The 12478-nt window shown below is 40.4% G+C and overlaps 1 protein-coding gene across 1 annotated transcript in view; it reads right to left on the bottom strand.

Moving 5' to 3' along the window:
* naa15a (N-alpha-acetyltransferase 15, NatA auxiliary subunit a) overlaps positions 1 to 12457 on the bottom strand; it is a 34551-nt gene extending 22094 nt beyond the window's left edge. The window contains exons 1-3 of the mRNA XM_056471699.1: positions 12212 to 12457; positions 3031 to 3115; positions 2824 to 2928 (exon numbers count right to left, since the gene is read on the bottom strand). Coding sequence (XP_056327674.1) covers positions 2824 to 2928; positions 3031 to 3115; positions 12212 to 12265 — 244 coding nt within the window. The 5' untranslated portion in view covers positions 12266 to 12457. The remainder of the gene's footprint in view (positions 1 to 2823; positions 2929 to 3030; positions 3116 to 12211) is intronic.
* Between the last annotated feature and the right edge of the window lie 21 nt (positions 12458 to 12478).

The raw sequence follows: 12478 nt of genomic DNA, 5'->3' as shown, positions 1-12478 counted from the left end.
GGACTAGGCATGGGCGGTAATATGGTATACTGCGGGATCTAAAAATAGCAACGGTGTCAGTTTCAACACCGTTATACCGTCATTAAAAAAAAAACATTTATATAGGAGACAAGTATTAAATATTATTTATTTAATGCCTAAAAATGCGTATGCGTGACTGTCATCACGGGACAGTGTGGAGGAGAGAGAGAGGGGTGAGGTAAGATGGCGAGTCGCGAACACAACCTCTGCAGTTAGGCAGTATTTCGGGTTTCAACCGAACAAGAAGGGAGACGTGGTACATACTGCTGTACCGCGGGAGCCGACCAGATTTCTAGCCGTGCGATAATAAATTTTCAAATAAAGCACGGGAGCGGTCGGTAACGTGAGCGGGCGTGTTTGGTGACGCTGTCTGAGCCTTACATCATAATTTTTTAATACCATATACCGAGGTAAAATAGGAAGGAGGTTTGACGGTATCAAAATTTGGATACCGCCCAAGCCTAATTTGGACAGAATTTATTCATTTTGATTGATTTTATGTACATTGATGCATTTAATGCAATAATACAATAATTACAAGATAAATGCAAAAGACACAAATGAAATAGCGTTTTATGGTTTACAGCAGGGGTGTCCAAACTCGGTCCTGGAGGGCCGGTGTCCTGCAGATTTTAGCTCCAACTTGCCTCAACACACCTGCACGAATGTTTCTAGAAAGCCTAGTAAGTGCTTGATTAGCTAGCCCAGGTGTGTCTGATTGGGGTTGGAACTAAACTTTGCAGGACACCGGCCCTCCAGGACCGAGCTTGGACATGCCTGGTTTACAGGGAGTCAAATAGTATTTAGGGTAGAGTTGCACCAGCTGATCGTAAGTTCTTAAAACTATAGTTAGTAGGTCATAAGCTCTCCGTAAAGACAGGCGTAGTCGCATTGAACGACGCAATATCCAATAAAAAGCATTTAAATCATTAAACTGCTATAAAATTCTGCAACTAATGCATTACATATAACTGCCCTATGAAAATGAATTAATAAATTACATTTTAATTGATGGATACAATTAACACAAAACACTCCTTGAAAGAAAATTAAACTCTTCTTTCATAAACTGAAAAAAATGCGAGATCTGCGAGGAAATGAAGGCTGTGAGTAGAGGGAGATCATTCTTCATTATCATCGCGAGCTCTTCAATGTAAACTAATCTCGCCGTTTTCTCTTTTCTACAGTTATACATGGGGGGACTGCCATAAGGATTTAGCTGGAATGTAGCTTCATGTTTAAACGAAGTTCAATGGTTCAACACAAAAATATTTAGCAGTGTGTAAGTTGTAACTTAGGCCCAATCCCAATTCTATTTTTGTACCCCTACCCACTTCCCCATGGACCTTGAAACAGAGTGTGAAAGTAAAGGGCTTCAAATGTACCCCTAAGAATTGGGACACCACTACAGCACCTGCACACGTCATCATATGTCATCGCAATCTCTTTCTTCATATGAGATCAGACGATCGCGACTGCTTTAGTTATTCCAGTTATTTTTTTGGTATTTATCTTCAGGAAATCACTGAAGGTATATTGTTATCATAACCATCTAATGTGGCAATAAGATCGTAACTGTACTTTGCATTTACACAGTTGCCATATTCATCTAAATAAACACACCAAAACAACATTAACATTATAGCAGACACTGTAAAAAGCTCATTCCCAGCCACTAGTGCTTTTTGACAGGGGATTCGAGAGTTGTGGGACTGCTGTACAGGAGTTATTATGGATTATAGATGGTGATAGTATAGCTAGTTTTTATTTTAGCATTTTTTTAAAAGCATGATGGTAACGCAGTTATGAATATATTAAAACATATGCTTGTTTGTTGTTTAAATTCGTAATAATGTAAAAAAAAAACTAATTTGTGGATCTCCTGACTTCCGGGTGCAGTGATCCTGCCGTTGTGGCCGGTGTATTCTGGGAAATTTTCTTACCCCTTGTTTTGGAGAGTAGTCCTGAAAAATCTCAGTCCGAAGGGGTCCTTCAAGCTAAAGAGAATTGGGACAACCCTACCCTTTCATGTGAATTCGCAAAATGAGGGGTAGAGGTAAGGGGAATGGCTAAGGGGTAGAATTGGGATTGGGCCTTAGTGTCCCTTTACTTCACAACTAGGCTACGTTTTAACATGCGTACTGCTGGTGCAACTGGCCCAAGGTGCAGAAATTTAATAATCAAATGTAAAATAACACGGCATAGTCTCCACTGTATAAACTTAAACATATGTTTGCTGTTTGTTCAAACTACTTATTTAAAATGAGCTAAAACAACACAATTCTTCAGTTTTTTTAGGGGGACTTTATACAATTCCCCCTAAAATACAATTATTCTTTATTAAAGTTCCTAATGATAAAATGTCTTGTGCTTAAAGCTATTGTTTGAGCATCGATGTCGCGATGTAAGTCACATCGCAGAATTAAATTATTTATTAAAGATTAAAAGATATAATATATATTTTTAAATTATTTATAAAATGATAACCATGTTTTTCGTGTTTAATTGTTCAATTTCTGTACTTGAATGCTGTTCGAATCCCCTGAAAGCCATGAAGCACTGTTTATTTATTTTGGCATGTAATTTATGCAGATGCACTACATAGAAAAAGACTTGATCCTTCCAGTCGATGTAAATTAAGGAATCTTAAAATAGAGCTATTCGAACCATCTGGTGACATTATATTCATATTGCAATATATATCACAGCTAAACAAAATATCGCAATGTCAGATTTTTGATCAATACCGTGCAGCCCTACGTTTCATGAATCTACTGCCAGTGGAAAAAGTGTTAAGGATACAGACATGGCTCTTCAGATCGTTTCGTAAACCACGTCGTACCAGGTCATACGCCTCCTCCTTTCGGCCCAAGCAGTTTAAGGTCAGACCCTTCATTGCAAGGGTCTCTGTGGGACGGAAAATAAAGTCATGATCATGTGCTCAAAGTTAATTAATCACAATGACGAGAAAAGAAACGCGAAACACGTAATGCGAGAGGATGGACTTGCCTCCATGTTCGGCAAACTTTGAGTTGGACAGGATATGTTTGCAAAACTTGAGCCCATTTCTGTACTGCTTGTGTTCGTAGCATCTCTACAAGACATAAAACGGAAAAACAAAGCTCAGTAAAAACACTTCGTATTAGGCAAAGAAGGATATGTGGTTTGTAATGCAGTTTCTGAACACATCACACCAGAAACCACACAGAAAGCAGGTGATAGACGCATTTAAAAGTAGTTTCTGCAGTAATGCCATTGAAGAACCATTTTGGTTCCTTGTATAACTCTTCTTAAGAGCCATTTGGGCGCAGCACGGTGGTGCAGTGGGTAGCACAATCGCCTCATAGCAAGAAGGTCGCTGGTTCGAGCCCTGACTGGGTCAGTTGGCATTTCTGTGTGGAGTTCGCATGCTCTCCCCATGTTCGCGTGGGTTTCTTCCAGGTGCTCCAGTTTCCCCCACAGTCCAAAGACATGCGATATAGGTGAATTGATGGCTGTAGTGTATGCGAGTGTGTGCAAGAGTGTATGATTGTTTCCCAGTGTTGGGTTGCTGGGTAAGTTGGCGGTTCATTCCACTGTGGCGACCCCAGATTAATAAACGGACTAAGCCGAAAAGAAAATGAATGAATGAATGAAGAGCCATTTGGGTAAAATACATTTTAAAAATGTAAAGAATATTTTTCAATGTAAAAAAAACTTGTGAAATGTAAAATTTCTTTAAATGTTAAAATGTTAGATGTTTTTCATAGAAAGAGTTTCTGCATTTGGCATCACAACTTTAGCATCTTACTTTTAACATCCATTTATTTTAAAAAAATCTTTAGATAATTATAATGTTCTTCACAATAATAAACAAGTGGTTCACAACTCTTTGGTAAGCTAAAACGATGAACGAAAACAAAACAAAAAATGCTATGTAATCATTTACTATTTTATTAAATAGTACAAAAGTAATTTTGTGAGACTTTTTAGACAGCTCAACTTGAACTTATAAGTGCAAATCAAATACAAGCCAATAAAATAACTTTGCTTTTCCAGTGAGCACCTATGGTTCATGCACAGATAAGTATATGTGTATATAAGCGGAATATCCACAGAGCACAATATAGAGCTAATCTGACTGCAAAGCGTGTGCAAGCTAGCCCGCAGTGTGCTCCACTGCTCTTGTGCTTTGTCTTTAAAGCAGGAACACACTACATTGCATGGCATAAACAATTGAAATAAACGGCTTTTACTTGCAATTTAGTTTGCAATTGCAATTTAAAATGTGATTTACTACCTGTTCATCAAAGAGCTACAGGTTTGCTGTGGTGGTTTAAACTGCACCAAAGAAAGACCAAGCATAATCAAAGTACGCTACACTATGCTACTGTCAGCTGACAAATCAAGAAAATAACCACAGTATTTTAAATTCAATTAATTGAATTATATATAAAATCTTATGTATAAAGATATATAAAACCTTTAAATTTAGGTGGATGAGTTATGTTTAGAGGAATGTTTAGATTACATTTTTCACATTGTTCAGGATTAGGTGCTTACAAACTGTCAGAACTATACTAGTTCTATACACTTGCTACCATATTTGATAGCGCATCGCAGCGTTGATCATTGAAATAAAATTCGGAGCATGATAACCACTGATCCACTGGATCCACACAGGGACACTGGAGCGCTTTAAAGCAGTAAAGAACAGTCGATTCATCAGCAGATCGCTCATATATCAGCTTAAAACCCGACCAGCTGATCTTCATGGCTTTAAAATGCTCCAGTGTCCCTGTATCTGTAGTCACACTCAGTAAACAGCGGTGAGTTCGGTGAACTGATGACCTTCACGGCCATTTTTATTAAGCATGTGAACACAATGGCAAATCAGCTCTTTTTAAGAACGTCCTCAAATGTTGGCGGGAAATAGACGTTTTTAAAATTTCAGTACCGATTGGTATCAAAATCCATTATCGTGACAACCCTATTAGAAACCTTTGTTTTTGAAAGCACAACTACAAAAGCAATGCACTACAGTCTACAAGTGAATCACCTTGGCACTGTGTAGTAAACGACATGAATGAACATAAAGGTTAAAGAAGTTCATGAACTCCTGCAAAGACGTGCACTTGATAATCAAAACATGAGTGCCAGAAAAGAATCTGAGAAGACGGCCGCACCTTCTGTAGCAACAATCTGATGCAAGTCTCATTAAAGCCGTTCACAAATGCTGCTAAAATGCCTGTGGCGAGCTCAGAAAAAGCCAAGATGTTGATTACAAACAGATTCCAATCTACTTTGGTCACCACAACAGTTTAGACATCTCAGTAGAGCCATCTGCCAAATATCGACATAACAGTAACATGAAGGAATGCCCTCCAGCATAAGCATGCTTAATGGACAGACCGCTTTCGGCACTGCCGTCTGCACTGTTATCATGACTGAATGTAATATGAAAGACTCTAAGAAATAAAATCACAATGAGGACTTTTAACAATTCTCCCTCCCTGTGACAGAACAGAAACAGATGTTTTGTTTTGGCGCCGATGACGATGGCAGCCTCCGTGTCGTGCTCTGCAGTAGTGTTTGTGTTTTTGTTAGTTTGTCCTGTCTCGAGTCATTTTCCTACAATTAGTTTCACCAGAGACGAATTGTTGGACATTCGGGCACATACACCACCGAATATTTTTCCATACCTGGATTTATCTGATGTTCTGTTGGACATCGTAGTCGGAGGAGCCGCGGTGCTGCTCAAACGCTTTCAAGCGCGCAGACGAGGAAAGCGTGCAGGCGCGCTTGTGAAACTCAGACAGCGCGGATTTCGGACCGCGCTGCCTAGCATTCATCTAGCAAATCTCCGCTCTCTACCCAACAAAATAGACGAACTCATTCTGCTCTCTCAGACAAACAGGGATTTTCTGCATTCAGCTGCTCTGTGTTTCACGGAAACCTGGCTGAACGACACCATACCGGACAACGCGCTTCACCTACCGGGCTATCAGCTGTTCAGAGCGGATCGCGACGAAGAATCAACGCGGAAATCACGCGGTGGCGGGACGTGCTTTTACATCAATGAAAGGTGGTGTACAGATGTAACAGTTTTAAAGAAGATGTGCTGTCCAGATCTCGAAGCACTGTTTATTAACTGTAAGCCTTTTTACTCCCCGCGCGAGTTCTGCTCGTTCATCCTCGTCAGTGTTTACATTCCTCCGCTCGCGCACGCGAGTCTGGCGATACAGAAACTAGCTGATCAGATCACGGTGTTAGAGCAACAACACCCGGACTCTGCTTTAATCATTCTCGGGGACTTTAACAAAGCAAAACTGTCCCGTGAACTGCCAAAATATAGACAGCATGTTACATGTCCCACAAGAGACAGAAATATACTGGATCACTGTTATACTACAATAAAGGATGCATACCGCTCCGTCCAACGAGCAGCTTTGGGACACTCTGACCATTGTTTGATTCATCTCATTCCAACCTACAGGCAGAAACTGAAAACAGCCAAACCTGTATTAAGATCTGTGAAAAGATGGACTAACGAAACAGAGCGAGATCTACAAGCCTGTTTCGACCTCACTGACTGGAGTGTTTTTTGAAGCTGCTGCAAACGATCTGGATGAGCTCACAGAGACTGTAACATCTTATATCAGTTTCTGTGAAGACGTGTGCATTCCTACCAGGACTCAACTCACATACAATAATGACAAACCATGGTTCACTGTAAAACTCAGACAGCTACGTCAGGCCAAGGAGGTTGCTTACAGAAATGGGGATAGGGCCTTGTATAAACAGGCCAAATACACACTGGAAAAGGAGATCAGAGTCGCAAAAAGGAACTATTCTGAGAAACTAAGGAGTCAGTTCTCTTCCAGCGACTCAGCATCTGTGTGGAAAAGTTTGAAAAACATCACAAACTACAAGACACCATCCCCCAGCACTGTAGACAATGAACGACTTGCAAACGACCTGAATGAGTTTTACTGCCGGTTTGAGAAAACCCCCCACACCCACTCTGAACTGCTCTTCACGCCACCATTAACAAAACCATCCCCCGCCTCCCTCATACCTGCCCTACAGTTCAGTGAAGAGGAGGTGTGCCAGGTCTTCCGGAAACAGAAGAGGAAAAAAGCACCAGGCCCAGATTTTATAACACCAGCCTGTTTAAAATCCTGTGCTGACCAACTGGCCCCCATCTTCACCCTGATCTTCAACAGATCACTGGAGCTGTGTGAAGTGCCCTCCTGCCTCAAACGCTCCACCATCATCCCCATCCCAAAGAAACCCAAACTTACAGGACTAAATGACTACAGACCGGTGGCACTAACATCTGTGGTCATGAAGTCCTTTGAAAAACTGATGCTGGCTCACCTGAAGGACATCACTGAACCCTCACTGGACTCTCTTCAGTTTGCCTACAGAGCAAACAGGTCTGTGGATGATGCGGTTAATATGGGACTGCATTATGCTCTGCAACACCTAGACAGACCAGGGACCTATGTGAGGATGTTGTTTGTTGACTTCAGCTCGGCGTTTAACACTATCATCCCAAAACTTCTCCTGCCCAAATTAACTCAGCTCTCTGTGCCCACCTCTGTCTGTCATTGGATCAACAGCTTCCTAACGGACAGGCAGCAGCTGGTGAAGCTGGGAAAATTCTCATCTAGCATCCGCACAATCAGCACTGGCGCCCCCCAGGGGTGTGTCCTCTCCCCACTACTCTTCTCCCTGTACACGAATGACTGCACATCAAAAGACTCCTCTGTGAAGCTCTTGAAGTTTGCAGACGACACCACACTTATCGGCCTCATTCAGGACGGTGACGAGTCTGCCTACAGACAGGAGGTTAAGGAGTTGGCTGTCTGGTGCAGTAACAACAACCTGGAGCTCAACACGCTCAAAACAGTGGAGATGATAGTGGACTTCAGGAGAAACCCCCCTGCTCTCCCCCCACTGAGCATCATGGACAGCATTGTGGCAGCAGTGGAGTCATTCAAGTTCCTGGGCACCACCATCTCTAAGGACCTGAAGTGGGACACTCACATTGACTCCATTGTCAAAAAAGCTCAACAGAGGATGTACTTTCTTCGTCAGCTGAGGAAGTTTAACCTCCCAAAGGAGCTGCTGAAACAGTTCTACACCTCCATCATTGAATCAGTCATCTGCACATCAATAACTGTCTGGTTTAGCTCAGCTACTAAATACGACCTCCAAAGACTACGTCGAATAGTTCGGACTGCTGAGCGAATCACTGGTACAACCCTTCCTACTCCCCAAGAACTGTACTTATCCAGAGCGAGCAGAAGGGCTGCCAAAATCACTCTGGACCCCTCACACCCAGCACACTGCCTCTTTGAACTTTTACCTTCTGGTCGACGCTACAGAGCACTGCGCACCAGAACAGCCCGACACAGAAACAGTTTCTTCCCTCAGGCAATCCATCTCATGAACACTTGATGATAATAATTGCGGAACCAACATCACTACTTGCTATACACTTTTATACACATATACACTTATTTAACAACACACTTTACATGCCAATTTGCACATAACAGCTGCACATATAACGTTGTATATAGTAATAAACATGTACATACACTTGTCAATCTGTATATTTGCACTCACTACTTACTTCTATTTTTAAAAAAATATATTTATTATCTGTTTTTTGTCCTGTCTCTGTAATCCTGTTGCACTGTAGAAGCTCTGTCACGAAAACAAATTCCTCGTATGTGTGAACATACCTGGCAATAAAGCTCTTTCTGATTCTGATTCTGATTTCTGATTCTGATAGAAAACACAAACAAACTAACATCAGATGACTTTAAAGATCTGACCTGGCATATTGAAAAATCAGGACAGTACATGTAAAACATACAAGACTGGTCATTAATATGCACTACTAATTAACAGCCATGACTGTGCAAATTATAGTTGAGTCACTATGACCCAAAAACAGTGTTTCATTAGAACAAAAGTCCATCATTCAGAAGTATTAAAGTTTTTAGTAGACCAAGAAAGACATATTACAAGCTGAACTGACCAACAACATGGCTGTAAATGTTGTCTATGTAGACAAATCTGCAGGTTGAAACACCTGTCAAACTACTCAAGTGTCCCAGATACATTTTCTTTTGGTTTCCGCAAAACTATAAACATTGTTGAAGTTATTATTGCTTGATCTTATTGAAGACCACGCAAAATCAAAATAAAAAAATCATTTCCTCACCCTCAGGCTATGCAAGTGGTAGGGGACTTTTTAGTCAGCAGATTATAGAGTTTTTTTTTTTACCTGAAAATGTGATTCTTGGTAGGGCTGTGCAATTTGGGAAAAATAAGTAATTGCACTTTTTTTGACAGCTATTGCGATTGTGATTTGATTTCCGAATTAATTTTGTAGTCAAAATTCAGCTCAATCTGTATTGTAGCTTCAATAGCTAAAATGCAGTGAGTGTAAGTTAAAAGAAACTGAAATGAAACCATTTTTTTCCCTACAGCAAACAGTAAACACAAATAGCCGGCAGCTACCTCTCTGCAACTCTCACATGGTCACGCACTGAAGCTAAGCAGTATCAGTTGCTGGATGGGCGACCCCATGGGAAAGCTAGGTTGCTGCCGAAAGTGGTGTTAGTGAGGCCAGCAGAGGGCGCTCAACCTGCTGTCTGTGGGTCCTACTGTCCCAGTTTAGTGAAGTGGACTCTACACTGCTCAGTGAACATTGTCTTTCGGATGAAGCGTTAAACCAAGGTCCCGACTCTCAGTGGTCGTGAAAAAATTAAAAATACAAATTTTTTAAAAATTCGCAGGATGTCCTTGGAAAAAAGTAGGGGTTTAACCCCGGCATCCTAGCCAAATTTGCCCACTGACCCCTGTCCATCATGACCTCCTAACCATCCCCATATCATAACTGGCATTCAACATAATTGACATTCAACATACAGCTGTGGAACTGCAAAATGGCTAAAATATGCGTGAGATGAAAGTGTAGCATTTGGATGAGGTTTCAAATCTCTCTTTGGTCACTGGCATTAAAAGGCACCGTGTCTTTAGCAAGGTTGTGAGTTATGGCATAAGTTATCTCTAAGTGCCTTCGTGATGTTTTTTTTCATATGGTCTAATAGCCGTAAACAACTCTTAAATCGTACTTTGATGTTGCTTGCTTATAGATTGATTGTCACTTGCAATACCTACAGTTGACTTTTTAGCAAGACGTTCTTCATATAGCTGCCTGTGGTGCTTTTTTGTAAGACTGTTACTAAGCCTGGGCCGATAAACGATATTATATCGAATCACGATAAAAATGTATGTTAATAACAATGATAAGCTCTGCACTTTTTTTTTGTCTATATTGATCCAAGAGACAATCACACAGCAGAAATGTGCAACAATGGGAATCTAGAAGTGTGTTGATATTAGAGAAGTCCCGAATTTTTAGCCACTGAAGATTTACCGGCCGAAAATATGTTCTGACATTTAATGGACGTAGGGCTGGGCGATATGGCAAAAATGTAATCTCGATAATTATTTTCCATATTGAACGTAAACAAAATATATATTTCGATATAAGTTGTTGATGCTTCCAGTTTTAAACGAGTACCCCAACAATGATTAAAGCTGCAGGAATTAGAGGGTCTATTAAATGGCACAACATTTTTGGCTGATAAATTTCCTGTGGCCGAAAATTTGGTACATCTCTAATATCAACACACTTTTAGATCCCCACTGTGTGATTGGCGCTTAGACCAATATAGTATAGTGAAAAAGTCCAGAGCTTATCATTGTTATTGACATAATTATCACTATTCGATATAATATTGCTTATTGGCCCAGCCCTAAATGGACCCTCTAATTTTTGGGGCTTCAGTCATTCTTTGGGTACTCTTTTAAATCTGGAAGCATTAACAATAGCATTAGCAAATGATCCTAAGTAGGTTTGAGACTTTCTGGAAAATATAAGATCTCAGCGTATGATCAGGAGCCATGGGGATTATTCATTTAGTTTTGCGCATTTATGTTTTCTATGTCTTTTAAAGTGCCAGTAAGCATTGACTAACATTTTCACCTAAAAGTCTTTTTGAAATGTGAAGTAAAAAGAAAAACTGAAGTAAAAGTCACTTAAATCTTAGTTTGTCTGAGGATTAGATTGTTAAAGAGATACTTTCCTCCCACCCTCAAGTGATTCTAAACTTTGAGTTTATTTCTTGTTTAACTCAAAACAAGATATTTTGAAGAAGAACAATGGAGGGGAAAAGGCAGCCATTGACATCTATAGTAGAAACAAAAAATACTATGGAAGTCCATGGCTGTTTGTTTCAAACATTCTTCAGTATATGTTTCTTTTGTCTTTAAAAGAAGAAACTCAAACTGATTCGAAACAAGTGGGAGTAGAGAAAATGATGACCCCTAGATTTTCATTTTTGGGTGAACTGTGCCTTTAAGATGAACTATCCTTTCAAATGGTTTTAATAAACACATCAAAATTTAGTTAAAACATATCAAAATAATGAACGATGCATATGTTTTTAGGCCATTAAAAACTCTCAATATCAAAAAGCAAATAATCACGACTAGATATATAAGCTTTTTGGGTTAGTATTTATGTATGAAATGTCCAGTTCGTTACTTCATCTGACAGCATTTCTGAATCGCTGCTTATAAAAATGTCAGTACACATATAACGATGAAAGTCGTGTTTTCCCAATAGAACTTAAGTAACAAATCCATATTACAAATCGCCTTCGAGCATTTTAAACTCACATGGTTTCATTTGAAGGTTGGGGTTGCTTTAAATGGAGCAACTTTCGTACTGTTAACTTGCATGCATGCTAATCAAATGAACTTCGTGTTGTGACACGATTTGACTCACGATCCTACTATTGTCGTTATTTTGTGCAGATTATTACATTTTTTGATGTGTATTTAGCTATCAAATCACTGATCTCTGCGCTTAACGTGCTAATAGGCGGTTAGCAAGATAAGTTTATCAAAGTGCTTGAACGTGCACGAGCTAATAGTCATGTTACGAGTATTAAAGCAATGCCAGTGTTCACTCCTAGCTTGCCAAACACTCTTAGGAGGTTTCTGGTGAGGCCAGAGGAGAAAGATCCTGGCTAAAATAGGAAGGCGACTGACACATGGCTGCTTTCTATTATTAACAATCCAGCGTTCATGTTTGCAGATGTTATTTCCCGCAACTTACCAATATTCTCTTAAAGAGCGCGTTCTCCTTCGGCGGCAGAGTTATCGAGGGCATGCTTCTGCTTCTTGAGGGTTGTTCACCGCGACTTTTGCACTGTTCATGAATCGGAATCCTCGATCCTCCGGCCGGATTGTCTGCTATATCGTAAAAGCCCCCCGAACTTCGCTGTCTGGGGCTTCTCGCCTTCACGTGGTGACAGCAGGCCCCCCTATCAGAACCAAAATGGCGACGCTGCTTCTCTCCGGGTCAAACGGTGTACTGCGCATG

The sequence above is a fragment of the Danio aesculapii genome, chromosome 14, assembly GCF_903798145.1.
Source record: "Danio aesculapii chromosome 14, fDanAes4.1, whole genome shotgun sequence".
Lineage (NCBI taxonomy): Eukaryota > Metazoa > Chordata > Actinopteri > Cypriniformes > Danionidae > Danio > Danio aesculapii.
Note: the sequence above shows the minus strand (reverse complement) of the source record. Positions and strands in the feature narration are given on the sequence as shown.